Source organism: Pongo pygmaeus, chromosome 13 (assembly GCF_028885625.2).
Source record: "Pongo pygmaeus isolate AG05252 chromosome 13, NHGRI_mPonPyg2-v2.0_pri, whole genome shotgun sequence".
Taxonomy (NCBI): Eukaryota; Metazoa; Chordata; class Mammalia; order Primates; family Hominidae; genus Pongo; species Pongo pygmaeus.
In genome coordinates, this window is record NC_072386.2 from 52,816,076 (window position 1) to 52,831,980 (window position 15,905).

General features: G+C 39.8%; 1 protein-coding gene and 1 pseudogene across 5 annotated transcripts in view; both read right to left on the reverse strand.

The window, feature by feature from the left end:
* The window catches only part of JAK2 (Janus kinase 2), a 143,870-nt gene that overhangs the window by 82,694 nt on the left and 45,271 nt on the right, over positions 1–15,905 (reverse strand). For all 5 annotated transcript variants that reach the window (XM_054500549.2, XM_054500545.2, XM_063649551.1 and 2 more), the window contains exons 3-4: positions 15,526–15,649; positions 1,182–1,299 (exon numbers count right to left, since the gene is read on the reverse strand). In XM_054500549.2, the coding sequence (XP_054356524.1) occupies positions 1,182–1,299; positions 15,526–15,649 (242 nt within the window). The remainder of the gene's footprint in view (positions 1–1,181; positions 1,300–15,525; positions 15,650–15,905) is intronic.
* On the reverse strand, positions 2,693–4,616 carry LOC129044397 (casein kinase I-like; annotated as a pseudogene).

Sequence of the window (15,905 nt, forward strand, 5' to 3'; positions counted from 1 at the left end):
ATGCTAAGTGAAATAAGCCAGTCAAAAAAGGACAAATGCTGTATAATTCCATTTGTATGAGGTACCTAGAAAAGGAAGATTTATAGTCAGAAAGTAGAATGGTGACTGCAAAAGGCCATTGGGAGTGGAAATAGAGAGTTATTATTTAATGGGCATGAAGTTTCCATTTGGGAAGATGAAAAATGTTCTGGAGATGGATGGTGGTGATGGTTGTACAACAATGTATTTGTACTTAATACAACTGAACTGTACACTTAAAATGGTTAAAATGGTCATTTTTATTATATATTTCTTACCACAATAAAAATCAAGTTTGTTGGTCTCATACCCCAATAGAGAAATATTTTTCCTTTTGTTGTTCATAAACTGGACTAGCCTTACTAGGCTTCCTCTCGGAAATGCGAACCATGAGGATCTGTGGGCTTATTTCCTACAATATTAGCAAATCTGATTTAGAACTCCTGATACCTTGGGGATACCAAGTGCCTATTTTTACCCAAGAGCACTAATATATTTTCTTCCTTTAATTTCTATTCCTACTAGTCTAGCAGCACATAAAAACAAGTTATTTAATGACAAAATATATCAATTACTGTTTAAATCAAGGATATAGAGAAGAAAGCATTATGAAATACCAACACAATACAAAAATTTGACATAACTGTATTAGTGAACAAATAACTTGAATATAGCTCTTAGACTAAGTATCAACATCCAGTCACCTTCCTATAAACAGCTAAACAAACTATCAGAGCTAATTTTTTTATGTAACCTACTTTCTCTACAATTCATTGTCCACTGTGTAAGCCTGAAATTGTCCAAAAAATTTTTTTTAATCATAAAGAAATGTTACTAATATTTTAGCCACGTATGTCTACATGAGTCATGTTGTAAACCTCCGTCTATACCTTGCGAAATCCTTAAAATGATCTAAAGTCCTAAAAAAAAGAAATTCAAAAGGATCAATTCAAAAAAATCTTTATAAAATAGATTCTATTATCCATAAACCATGGGATTAAAAACTAGTGCTAAAAGACTCAATTTTGTTACTTCTCTGCACCTGCTGTGCAAGACAGAACTGCAATTTTCCCATATGTGAAGTTTTTCCTGATTAAGTGACTTATTAAACAGCTAGATATTTATCATTTAACACATGCACAAGTAAGATAGTATAATCATACCTGAGCAAAGAGGTAAGACATGACAAAGTCATCAAGAAGAGGAGCTTCAGCACCTCGAGATATTCCATGCCGATAGGCTCTGTTGCTGCCACTGCAATACCAACGAGGAAAGTAAAATCTACAAGATAATAAAAACATTTGCTCAGCTTCCAAATAGTTCAAATACAAACATACTATCTATAGTCACCTACAGCATACTGAAAGGTATTATCCCATACTTAGAAAACACAGCTAACAGTATTAAATATAAATTTGAGACAAAAGGATATGTGGATAACACTAATATAGGCAGAAAGTACAAGAAATGTAAGTGTAAAATCAATATACTACCTCCTTCAGTGCACAAAATATAGAAGCAATAGTAGGAAACAAAAAATGTAGAAATAAAACATTAACAAAAAGTTAAAAACATAATTTAATCCAGTAACATCAGTAGAGAATCTGAAAATGCTAATTTGGTATAAAAACAAATAATTGCTTCTTTGGAGAAAAGGAAGTTAAAAACTTGTCCTTCAAAGAAACAAAGAATACTCTATATTGTCTTTTAGTAACAACTTTATTGAGATATAATTCACATACCATAAAGTCCACCCACTTAAAGTGTAAAATTCAATGTTTTTAGTTTATTCATAGCATTGTACAAATATCACCACAATCTAATTTTAGAACATGTGGCCTTTCTGTCTGCCTTCTTTCACTCAGCATAATGTTTTCAAGGTTCATCCACATTAGAGCATGTATCATTACTTCATTTCCTTTTATTGCCAAATTAATATTTCATTGTATGAATATACCACTTTTTCTGTATCCATTCATCACCTGACAGACATTTGGGTTTGTTTCTATTATTTTTCTATTGTGAATAACGCTAGTATGAAGAGTCATGTACAAGTTTTTGTGGATATATGTTTTCATTTCTAATGCATATATATCTAGAAGCAGAATTGCTGGGTCATATGGTAACTCTATGTTTACCCTTTTGAGGAATGGCCAAACTGTTTTCCAAAGTAGCAGCACTACTTTACATTCCCAACAGCAATATATTGCATTCAAATTAGTCCAAATCCTCTAACACTTGTTATTGTCTTTCTGACTTTTGCAATCCTTGTAGACCTATTATCCCATCGTGGTTTTGATTTGTATTTCTCTAATGACCAATGATGTTGGGCATCTTTTTTTGGAGGGTTTCATTTTTCCTTTTTTTTTTTTTTTTTAAGCCCCTAAGTCGTATGGCTTCAAAAGAGCATCAGAGAAACGTAAATGCCACTTCTGTACACTTGGTAAAGCAAAAACCAGACTCACGGCCACCGCCCTGGGCACGGCCTCAAGCTGACCCGCTGGGGGACAGCCAGCCAGTCCAGGGCCGCCCCCAGGCCCCCCTGCACATACACCTGCGGGGCTGGGGCAGGGGCTTTAAGGGATTTTGTCTGCGGCTGTTTGCCAGGGGGCGGAGCACAGAGACAGGAAGCCACGTGCCTGTGCGCCCCCACGCAGCAGGGCCCAGGCGCCGAGCAGGGCGACGCCAGCCGGCCCACGCCCCCTCAGGTTCTGAGGGTCGGAGCACAGCCTCCGGGAACAGGTGCCTCGAGAAGCACCCTCCTAGCAGGGCCCACCTGCCCCTCGCCGGGGCCAGGCTGTGAAAGGCTGCAGTGGCCGTGCCTGCCGCGACCGAGCTTTGGTGCAGCATTTTGGTTGCGGGGCTGGCTTCAGCCGCGGCCCCACCCCTCTGTTCCCCTTTAGTTTTGGGGAGGCCTGGGGCACAGCCTCACCCCTGGCAGCAATGCCTGTGTCCCTCCCAGGTGGGCCTGGGCAAGATGGCCCCACAGCACCCCTCCAGGCCAGGCCTGCCCTCCCATTGAAAAAACGGCCTTTGGATCGAGGGAGACAAGCTGGACTTTATGATGCTAACGGGGGCAGCTGGCTGGGCCGGGGCTGGGCCTCAGCCCTGGGGGCCTCCAGGATCACACTACTCACTTCAGCAAAGAAATGGAGGGGTAGGGGTGGGGGTAGAGGGGGCCTTCCCTCCCGCCCCCCTTTATTCCTTGTTTTAAATAGTTAATGCTCTTGGAGGGAAGGACTAGACACAGGTGTAGAAATTTTGGCCAGTTACGTGAAGGAAGTGACCCCTCGTCCCTGGGATGGGGCCGCTGGCCAAGACCCTGCAGTCTATGTCCTGGCTTCCAGCCAGCGTCTGGCCCTGGGCCGCTGTGGGTGGGCCCCAAGGGCCTCACACAAGCTCGTGCCCCAAGGGGCCGCACGGAGAAGATTCAGGGGGAAGAAACAGCAGCATCTGGTTTCACCCCCCACCTCCATCTCTGCAGGCGCCATGAGGGGCGCTGGAGTGGCCGATCGTGGGGTTGTCCACGTTCAGCTCCCCATTGGTGGAGTTCAGCGCCTGGTTTTTGCTGTGCGGCTGATCTTTGTCCCGAAGCTGAGGCTGGGAGGGCAGGTCGGTGTGGACGGTGCTGATGGGGGTCGCCAAGGACTTCCCGGGCCCCTCGTACTCAGAGTCGAACACGAAGCCGCTTCGGTCGAAGAGGTAGCTGGAGAGCTTCCGCAGGTAGTCATAGTCGGGCTTATCAAAGTCCAGGCGCCGCATGTAGCCACAGTCGGGCTTCTCAAAGTCCAGGCGCCGCACGTAGTGCAGGTATGTAGCCATCTCCTCTGGGAAGTTCTCGCAGAGCACTTCGATGGGCGTGGTGCGCTACGGGTCCCCAGTCTTCTGTACCGCTCATGATCGTGTCAGCCTTGAGCCCCTGCCAGGGGAGGCTGCTGCATAGGAAGTACATGAACATGTGGCCCAGCACCTCCAGGTTGTTGCAGTGGCTCTGCTCCTTGCCCAGGTGCATGTTGATGCTCATGTAGCACGCCGTTCCTGTCAAGCTCTTGTGCTGGCGGCACGGGATGTGCTTCTTGGTCTCAGGGCCAATGTACCCCTTGGCCAGCCCGACGTCGATGATGTGGATGGCGTGCTGCCGCTTGGTCCCCGGGCGCCCCACCAGGAAGTTCTCGGGCTTCACGTCCTGGTAAATGAGGTTCTTGGTGTGCACATAATCCATGCGCATGATCAGCCGGATGGCGATCAGGAGCACCGTCTCGGGCGTGAAGGTCGAACAGGTCCTCCAGGCTGTAGTAGGTAGTAGACCTGAGGGACGCCCTCTATGGCGCTGAGCTGCTTGTAGAACCGGTACCCAGGTGCAGATGCGGGGTCCGGGACTTGATCAGCTCCAATTTGATAGCCACGTATTTGTTTGTATAGAGATTCTCTCCTTGGCTCCGCCATGGCCAGGCTGCGGGCAGCGTCTGGGCGGCCGGCCAGGCTTCAGCAGCGCAGCGCGGATCCCCGCTCCGGCCCCTCTCCCGCTGGCGCTCAGGCTCTGGCGCCCCACTCGGGCCCCGCTCCAGCTCTGGCGCCGCGTGGGCCAGCCTCCGCATGTTAAGGGCGGAAGGCGCCTGGCACACCACGCTCCCGGGCGCCCGCTCAGGGGCCCACCTGTTGGGCATCTTTTTACATGCTTATTGGCCATTTGTATATCTTATTTGGAAAAATGTCTATTCAAGTCCCTTGCCTACTTCTTAAATTAAGTTGCCATTGTATTGTTGAGCTGTAAGAATTCTTTTATATTCTGGAGATAAGACAGTTATCAGATATATGATTCCCAAACATTTTCTTCCATTTTGTGGAACCCATTTGTGGGTGGTCTTTTCGCATTTTTGATAGTGTCCTTTGACACACAGATGTTTTTAACTTTGATAAAGCCTAACTTAACTATTTTTCTTTTGTCACTTGAGCTTTTGGTGTCATATCTAAGAAACCACTGCCTAATCTAAGTACACAAAGACTTCCGTGTTTCTTCTTGGAGTTTTAATAAGTATAGCTCTCATATATAGGCCTATGATCCACTTTAAGCTATTTTTTTGTGTATATAGTGTGAACTAGATTGTCTTACTTCATTAGTTTACATGTGGCTATCCAGTTGTCCCAGCACTGTTAGTTAAAAAGACTATTCTTTGCCCATGAATTGTCTTGGCACCCTGATCAAAAATCAATTACCATCAATGTGAGAAATTATATTGAGACTGTCAATTCCTTTCCATTAATCTGTATATTCATCCTTTAGTATCACATTGTCTTGATTACAGTCGTTTTGTAATAAATTTTGTAATTAGGAAGTGTAAGTCTTTAAACTTTGTTCTTTTTCAAGATTGTTTTAGCTATGCTAAGTCCCTTTGCTTTTTATATAAATTTATGATTAATCTGTCAATTTCTGCAATAAAGACATTTAGGATTTCAGTAGGAAGTGCATTGAACATACAGATCAATTAAGGAGTATTGCCATCTTAAAAATATGAAGCCCTCTATGAGATATCTTCCCATTTATTTAGGTGTTTCCTTAATTTCTTTCAATGATGTTTTATATTTCTCAATGTATACATTTTACACTTCTTTCATTAAGTTTATTCCTAAAAATTTATTATGCTATTGTTAATGAAATTTTTTTAATTTCATTTTTGGATTGTTCTTTGTGTATAGAAATACAACTGATTTTTATATATTGATCTTCTATTCTGCAACTGACCTGAGTTCATTTATTAGTTCTAATAGTTTTTTTATTAATTCCTTAGGATTTTTAATATGCAAGATCATGTAATCTGTGAATACACAATCATCCTTTTGTATCTATGCAGTACTAGTTCCAGAACCTCCCACACATACCAAAATCTGCAAATACTCATGTTCCTGATATACAATGGCATAGTATTTGCATATAACCTGTGCATATCCTTCAGTATACTTTAAAATCTCTAGACTATTTATAATACCTAATACAATGTAAATGTTATGTAAATAATTGTTATACTGTATTCTTTAGGGAATAATGACAAGAAAAAGTCTGTACATGTTCAGTACAAGCACAACTTTTTTTCCAAGTATTTTCAATCTGCAGTTGGTTTAATCCATGGATGTGAAACCCATGGATACAGCGGGATGACTACAGTTTTACTTCTTATTTTCCAATATAAATGCCTTTTATTTCTTTTTCTTGCCTAATTTCCCTACCCTGAATCTACAGTATAGTATTAAATCAAAGTGGTAAAAGTAGCTATCCTCATCTCATTCCTGATCATAGGGAGAAGGCATTCAGTCTTTCACCATTAAGTATGACATTACTTTTGGATTTTTTATAGATGCCCTTTAACAAACTGAGGAAGTTCCTTGCCATTCCTATTGTGTTGAATTTTTTTATAATGATGGGATGCTGGATTTTATCAATACTTTTTCTGTGTCTCTTGGGATGATCATGTGGTTTTGGTCATTTATTCTATTAATGTGATGTATTACATTGATTGATTTTTGGAAGTTACACTAACCTTGTATTTCCTGGGATAAATCCCACCTGGTCATGGTATTTAATCTTTTTATAAACACACTGAGCATTCCTAACCTGAAAATCTGAAATCCGAAATGCTCCAAAATCCAAAACCTTTAAAGCACTAACCTGATGTGCAAAAGAAATATTCATTAGAGCATTTCAGATGTTAGATTTTTATATTAGTTATGTTCAACCAGTGTATACTCTGCAAATATTCTAAAATCCAAAAAAAAAAAATCCAAAATCCAAAACATTTCTGGTCCCAAGCATTTCAGATAAGACATATTCAAGCTGTATTGCTGGATTCGGTTTGTGAGTATTTTGTTGATTTTCTACCTACAACATTGGTCTGTAGTTTTCTTTTCTTCTAGACATCTTTGTCTGAATTTGTTATCAGGATAATACTGAACTCACAGAAAGAGTTGGGAAATCCTCCTTCCTTTTCTATTTTTTGTGAATAACTAGTAATAATTCTTTTAATGTGTGATAGAATTCACAAGTGAAGCCACTTGGGCATGGGCTTTTATAAAAATTGCTAATTTGATTTCTTTACTTGTCATAGACCTATTCAAACTTTCTGTTCTTTCTTTTAGCAGTTCCTGTAACTTGTGTCTTTCTAGGAATTTGTCCATATCATCTTGATCCTCTAATTTGTTGGCATTAAAAACACTGTATCCATTAAACAATTACTTAATGTACATGAAGAAATATTTAACAAAAGAAGAACAAATCATTAATGGCCTTTTCAAAAAATTCTCACCATCACTAGTTATGAGAATAATGAATAGTTGTAACTATGTGCTGAAGCCAGAAATCTCATATTCATTATTCTCATAACTAGTGACCCTATATATTCATGTACATTAAGTAACTGTTTAATGGATACAGTGTTTTTAATTTTATACTTATAAGAATACTAACCTTATGTTTATTTGATTTGTTGAAACTATCTTTACAATTTGCCTTTTCATTTTTTTTTTTATTATCCTTTAAGTTTTAGGGTACATGTGCACAACCTGCAGGTTAGTTACATATGTATACATGTGCCATGTTGCTGTGCTGCACCCACTAACTCGTCATTTAACATTAGGTATATCTCCTAATGCTATCCCTCCCCCCTCCCCCCACCCCACAACAGGCCACAGTGTGTGATGTTCCCCTTCCTGTGTCCATGTGTTCTCATTGTTCAATTCCCACCTAAGAGTGAGAACATGCGGTGTTTGCTTTTTGGTCCTTGCGGTAGTTTGCCGAGAATGATGGTTTCCAGCTTCATTCATGTCCCTACAAAGGACATGAACTCATCATTTTTTATGGCTGCATAGTATTCCATGGTGTATATGTGCCACATTTTCTTAATCCAGTCTATCATTGTTGGTCATGTGGGTTGGTTCCAAGTCTTTGCTGTTGTGAATAGTGCCGCAATAAACATACGTGTGCATGTGTCTTTATAGCAGCATGATTTACAATCCTTTGGGTATATACCCAGTAATGGGATGGCTGGACCAAATGGTATTTCTAGTTCTAGATCCCTGAGGAATCACCACACTGACTTCCACAATGGTTGAACTAGTTTACACTCCCACCAACAGTGTAAAAGTGTTCCTATTTCTCCACATCCTCTCCAGCACCTGTTGTTTCCTGACTTTTTAATGATTGCCATTCTAACTGGTGTGAGATGGTATCTCACTGTGGTTTTGATTTCCATTTATCTGATGGCCAGTGGTGATGAGCATTTTTTCATGTGTCTTTGGCTGCATAAATGTCTTATTTCAAGAAGTGTCTGTTCACATCCTTCGTCCACTTTTTGATGGGGTCGTTTTTTTCTTGTAAATTTCTTTGAGTTCATTGTAGATTCTGGATGTTAGCCCTTTGTCAGATGAGTAGATTACAAAAATGTTCTCCCATTCTGTAGGTTACCTGTTCACTCTGATGGTACTTTCTTTTGCTGTGCAGAAGCTCTTTAGTTTAATTTGATCCCATTTGTCAATTTTGGCTTTTGTGGCCGTTCCTTTTGGTGTTTTGGACATGAAGTCCTTGCCCATGCCTATGTCCTGAATGGTAATGCCTAGGTTTTCTTCTAGAGTTTTTATGGTTTTAGGTCTAACATTTAAGTCTTTAATCCATCTTGAATTAATTTTTCTATAAGGTGTAAGGAAGGGATCCAGTTTCAGCTTTCTACATATGGCTAGCCAGTTTTCCCAGCACCATTTATAAATAGGGAATCCTTTCCCCATTGCTTGTTTTTGTCAGGTTTGTCAAAGATCAGATGGTTGCAGATATGCTGCATTATTTCTGAGGGCTCTGTTCTGTTCCATTGGTCTCTATCTCTGTTTTTGTACCAGTACCATGCTGTTTTGGTTACTGTAGCCTTGTAGTATAGTTTGAAATCAGGTAGTGTGATGCCTCCAGCTTTGTTCTTTTGGCTTAGGATTGACTTGGCAATGCGGGCTCTTTTTTGGTTCCATATGAACTTTAAAGTAGTTTTTTCCAATTCTGTGAAGAAAGTCATTGATAGCTTGATAGGGATGGCATTGAATCTATAAATGACTTCAGGCAGTATGGCCATTTTCACGACATTAATTCTTCCTACCCATGAGCATGGAATGTTCTTCCATTTGTTTGTATCCCCTTTTATTTCACTGAGCAGTGGTAGTCCTCCTTGAAGAGGTCCTTCACATCCCTTGTAAGTTGGATTCCTAGGTATTCTCTTTGAAGCAACTGTGAATGGGAGTTCACTCATGATTTGGCTCACTGTTTGTCTGTTACTGGTGTATAAGAATGCTTGTGATTTTTGCACATTGATTTTGTATCCTGAGACTTTGCTAAAGTTGCCTATCAGCTTAAGGAGATTTTGGGCTGAGATGATGGGGTTTTCTAGATATACAATCATGTCATCTGCAAACAGGGACAATTTGACTTCCTCTTTTCCTAAGTGCATACCCTTTATTTCCTTCTCCTGCCTGATTGCCCTGGCCAGAACTTCCAACACTATGTTGAATAGGAGTTGTGAGAGAGGGCATCCCTGTCTTGTGCCAGTTTTCAAAGGGAATGCTTCCAGTTTTTGCCCATTCAGTATGATATTGCCTATGGGTACGTCATAGATAGCTCTTATTATTTTGAGATATGTCCCATCAATACCTAATTTATTGAGAGTTTTTAGCATGAAGGGTTGTTGAATTTTGTCAAAGGCCTTTTCTGCCTCTTTGAGATAATCATATGGTTTTTGTCGTTAGTTCTGTTTATATGCTGGTTTACGTTTATTTATTGCGTACGTTGAACCAGCCTTGCATCCCAGGGATGAAGCCCACTTGATCATGGTGGATAAGCTTTTTGATGTGCTGCTGGATTCGGTTTGCCAGTATTTTATTGAGGATTTTTGCATCAATGTTCATCAAGGATATTGGTCTAAAATTCTCTTTTTTGTTGTGTCTCTGTCAGGCTTTGGTATCAGGATGATGCTGGCCTCATAAAATGAGTTAGGGAGGATTCCCTCTTTTTCTATTGATTGGAATAGTTTCAGAAGGAATGGTACCAGCTCCTCCTTGTACCTCTGGTAGATTTCCGCTGTGAATCCATCTGGTCCTGGACTTTTTTTGGTTGGTAAGCTATTAATTATTGCCTCAATTTCAGATCCTGTGATTGGTCTATTCAGAGATTCAACTTCTTCCTGGTTTAGTCTTGGGAGGGTGTATGTGTCCAGGAATTTATCCATTTCTTCTAGATTTTCTAGTTTATTTGCATAGAGGTGTTTATAGTATTCTCTGATGGGAGTTTGTATTTCTGTGAGATTGGTGGTGATATCCCCTTTATCATTTTTCATTGCATCTATTTGATTCTTCTCTCTTTTCTTCTTTATTAGTCATGCTAGCAGTCTCTCAATTTTGTTGATCTTTTCAAAACACCAGCTCCAGCATTCATTGATTTTTTGAAGGGTTTTTTGTGCTCTATTTCCTTCAGTTCTGCTCTGATCTTAGTTATTTCTTGCCTTCTGCTAGCTTTTGAATGTGTTTGCTCTTGCTTCTCTAGTTCTTTTAATTGCGATGTTAAGGCGTCAATTTTAGATCTTTCCTGCTTTCTCTTGTGGGCATTTAGTGCTATAAATTTCCCTCTACACACTGCTTTGAATGTGTCCCAGAGATTCTGGTATGTTGCATCTTTGTTCTCATTGGTTTCAAAGAACATCTTTATTTCTGCCTTCATTTCGTTATGTACCCAGTAGTCATTCAGGAGCTGGTTGCTCAGTTTCCATGTAGTTGAGCGGTTTTGAGTGAGTTTCTTAATCCTGAGTTCTAGTTTGATTGCACTGTGGTCTGAGAGATAGTTTGTTATAATTTCTGTTCCTTTACATTTGCTGAGGAGTGCTTTACTTCCAACTATGTGGTCAATTTTGGAATAGGTGTTGTGTGGTGCTGAAAAGAATACATATTCTGTTGATTTGGGGTGGAGAGTTCTGTAGATGTCTATTAGGTCTGCTTGGTGCAGAGCTGAGTTCAATTCCTGGATATCCTTGTTAACTTTCTGTCTCGTTGATCTGTCTAATGTTGGCAGTGGGGTGTTAAAGTCTCCCATTATTATTGTGTGGGAGTCTAAGTCTCTTTGTAGGTCACTCAGGACTTGCTTTATGAATCTGGGTGCTCCTGTATTGGGTGCATATATATTTAGGACAGTTATCTCTTCTTGTTGAATTGATCCCTTTACCATTATGTAATGGCCTTCTTTGTCTCTTTTGATCTTTGTTGGTTTAAATTCTGTTTTATCAGAGACTAGGATTGCAACCCCTCCCTTTTTTTGTTTTCCATTTGCTTGGTAGATCTTCCTCCATCCTTTTATTTTGAGCCTATGTGTGTCTCTGCACATGAGATTGGTTTCCTGAATACAGCACACTGATGGGTCTTGAGTCTTTATCCAATTTGCCAGTCTGTGTCTTTTAATTGGAGCATTTAGCCCATTTACATTTAAGGTTAATATTGTTATGTGTGAATTTGATCTGGTCTTTATGACGTTACCTGGTTATTTTGCTCATTAGTTGATGCACTTTCTTCCTAGCCTCAATGGTCTTTACAATTTGGCATCTTTTTGCAGTGGCTGGTACCAGTTGTTCCTTTCCATGTTTAGTGCTTCCTTCAGGAGCTCTTTTAGGGCAGGCCTGGTGGTGACAAAATCTCTCAGCATTTGCTTGTCTGTAAAGTATTTTATTTCTCCTTCACTTATGAAGCTTAGTTTGGCTGATATGAAATTCTGGGTTGAAAATTCTTTTCTTTAAGAATGTTGAATATTGGCCCCCACTCTCTTCTGGCTTGTAGAGTTTCTGCCAAGAGATCAGCTGTTAGTCTGACGGGCTTCCCTTTGTGTGTAACCCGACCTTTCTCTCTGGCTGCCCTTAACATTTTTTCCTTCATTTCAACTTTGGTGACTCTGACAATTATGTGTCTTGGAGTTGCTCTTCTCAAGGAGTATCTTTGTGGCGTTCTCTGTATTTCCTGAATCTGAATGTTGGCCTGCCTTGCTAGATTGGGGAAGCTCTCCCGGATAATATCCTGCAGAGTGTTTTCCAACTTGGTTCCATTCTCCCCGTCACTTTCAGGTACACCAATCAGACATAGATTTGGTCTTTTCACATAGTCCCATATTTCTTGAAGGCTTTGTTCGTTTCCTTTTATTCCTTTTTCTCTAAACTTCTCTTCTCGCCTCATTGTATTCATTTCATCTTCCATCACTGATACCCTTTCTTCCTATTGATCGAATCAGCTACTGAGGCATGTGCATTCGTCACGTAGTTCTCGTGCCCTGGTTTTCAGCTCCATCAGGTCCTTTAAGGACTTCTCTGCATTGGTTATTCCAGTTAGCCATTCATCTAATTTTTTTTTCAAGGTTTTTAACTTCTTTGCCCTGGGTTCAAACTTCCTCCTTTAGCTTGGAGTAGTTTGATCGTCTGAAGCCTTCTTCTGTCGTCAAAGTCATTCTCCATCCAGCTTTGTTCCGTTGCTGGTGAGGAGCTGCGTTCCTGTGGAGGAGGAGAGGTGCTCTGATTTTTAGAGTTTCCAGTTTTTCTGCTCTGTTTTTTCCCCATCTTTGTGGTTTTATCTACCTTTTGTCTTTGATGATGGTGACATACAGATGGGGTTTTGGTGTGGTTGTCCTTTCTGTTTGTTAGTTTTCCTTCTGACAGTCAGGACCCTCAGCTGCAGGTCTGTTGGAGTTTGCTGGAGGTCCACTCCAGACCCTGTTTGCCTGGGTATCAGCAGCGGAGGCTGCAGAACAGCGGATATTCGTGAGCAGCAAATGTTGCTGCCTGATCGTTTCTCTGGAAGTTTTGTCTCAGAGGAGGACCCAGCCGTGTGAGGTGTCAGTCTGCCCCTACTTGGGGGTGCCTCCCATTTAGGCTACTCGGGGGTCAGGGACCCACTTGAGGAGGCAGTCTGTCTGTTCTCAGATCTCCAGCTGCATGCTGGGAGAACCACTACTCTTCAAAGCTGTCAGACAGGGACATTTAAGTCTACAGAGGATTCTGCTGCCTTTTGTTTGGCTATGCCCTGACCCCAGAGGTGGAGTCTACAGAGGCAGGCAGGCCTCCTTGAGCTGAAGTGGGATCCACCCAGTTCGAGCTTCCGGGCCGTTTTGTTTATCTACTCAAGCCTAGGCAATGGCGGGCGCCCCTCCCCCAGCCTCGCTGCCGCCTTGCAGTTTGACCTCAGACTGCTGTGCTAGCAATGAGCGAGGCTCCACGGGCGTAGGACCCTCGGAGCCAGGCGCAGGATATGTGCCATTTGCTAATACTGTTGGAAAAGTACAGTATTAGAGTGGGAGTGACCCGATTTTCCAGATGCCGTCTGTCACCCCTTTCTTTGACTAGGAAAGGGAATTCCCTGACCCTTTGTGCTTCCCGGGTGAGGCGATGCCTCGCCCTGCTTCGGCTTATGCTCAGTGTGCTGCACCCACTGTCCTGCACCCACTTTCCGACACTCCCCAGTGAGATGAAACCGGTACACCTCAGTTGGAAATGCAGAAATCACCCGTCTTCTGCGTCGCCCACGCTCGGAGCTGTAGACTGGAGCTGTTCCTATTCAGTCATCTTGGCTCCACCCCCCTGCCTTTTCATTTTAAGAGGAAACCTTCAGATGTTTGAAAATTTTTATAGTCAACAATTGCAATCATTCCCATATGATTTTTTCTATTGTTTTGCAACTTAAATGGTATTTTCCCAAGGACTTGAATTCAGTTCCAATTCAGACTTTTATAGTTTGATTTTCTTTACCTTTCTATTTACATATCAATCTGATCTTTAATCAATCTATAATTTATCTGATATACATTATAAAGTAAAAAGCTAAAATTTTATTCAAACAGCTAATCAACTATTCCACCACCATTTGTTGACTAATCTCTCCCTTCCACGTTAATATGAAAAGATTTCTTCATATTATTATGTTTCTATATGTATGAAGGAGTACTTTCAAGATATACTGGCCCCATCATTCTCATTATTTAGGTTATGATTCTGAATTTAATTATGTGGCTTTAATAATAGATACCATTTTGCAGTTTCATATAATGTGAAAATATCTCCTGGGACAAAATATTTTACAATTGCCAGATAAGTCTTCTTTCTCATGGCTATATTATTTAATAATTCTAAATTTACATAGTAATGTGTCAAATTCCCTAAAATGCCTTTGTTAGGATTTTGATTGGCTTAGAGCTAAGCATATAGCGTAAGAGAAATTGATCTTTGTAATATTCCATCTGCCCATTCCAATATTATGTCCTAATTCTTCATATTCTTCAAATAAGTTTCTAATTTTCCTATACTGTCTTCTGTTTTTTCTTATTAAGACCATTCCTGGTTAGTTAAGGGTTTTTGTAGCTATACCAAAAAAAAAAAAGCATAGGATCTTCTTTATCTATTATATAACTGGTTGCTTGCGTATAAGAATGTTATTGATTTTTGTACATCTATTATTTATTTGAACATTTATTTTTTTCACCAATTGTCTTTTCAATAATTATATCAAAAATATTTTTTTGAACTCAGTGCAAATTATACATTAGACATCAGTAAATGCAAACACACGCAACTGCATATTTTTATATAGAATAGGGGAAGGGAAAGAAGCAAAACAATACTAAAATTTATTGAGAGAGCACCAAGTGATAGGCACAATAATAAATATTATATATACATTATCTCTTTAATGAAGTACACATGAGGTGATTAAGAGGCAAGCTTATAAAGCAAACTATGCTTGGATTTGAACCTGACTCCCAATTCCTACCTGTGTGACCATGAATAAATTTGAGTAATATTACTTCTCAATGCTCCAAATTCTTTAATGTGGAAATCTTAACACCTCATAAAGTTATGATGAATTATATATATATATATATATATATATATGTATATAAATGCTTAGAAAAATCACAGGTATTTGTGAGACACAAATCAAACATATCTTTGTTTCATCCTTTTGAGCAAAAAGATACTTCTAGATTTCTCTAAATAGGCATTACACATTACCATAAATTATATAAATTAACTTACAATTTGAGGCTGCAAATACACACTGGGAAAAGTCTCTTTTCTTCACATCAACTTTTTAAAAAGTTCTTTATAAAGATAAGATGTGAAATTGCATTCTATTGCACAAAACATTGCACAAACCAGCAATATCCCAAACATTTAGGATTTTGTTAATAAAGGCCACTCTGATTTTGTTTACTTATTTAATTATAATCATAAGGAGTTAAGTGGCATCGCACCAAAACAGCTTTATTCTCAGAGTATTCTACTTACACAACATGTATAAACAGTTACTCTGATGGAGAAACAGAATCTTAAATGAAATCTTAAATGAGTGCTAACTAATTGGTTCAGGTCTCTGGTATTAAGTACCTTGCAATTTAAAAATATTTGATAATTTCTCCCATTTTGCCTTTTAGCATTAAGTGAGTTACTTTACTGAAGAAAGTACCTTATTCTGTAGAGTACATTATGCCTGGTTGACTCATCTATATGGAAGACATGGTTGGGTGGATACCAGATCCTTTCTGTTTCACTCATTAAAGCAAACATATTATGATACACAGGTGTGATACCTAGAAAAGAAGCAGAGAAAGGAATTATTAAAGGTACACAACAGAACATTTTTACATAGCACCTATAATTTGTAATGAAGCTAAAGTAACAACTCTTAAAATCAGAACAAAATGTAGTAGCAGTTGAAATCTTTTGATATACCACCCCCTACAACTGAATTATTAATCACAATCTTTTTTTATACAAACATATTTCATTTTAGCATACTCTGTGTTATTGTACTTTGCAGATATTGTGGGGTTTTTTTCTTTACAA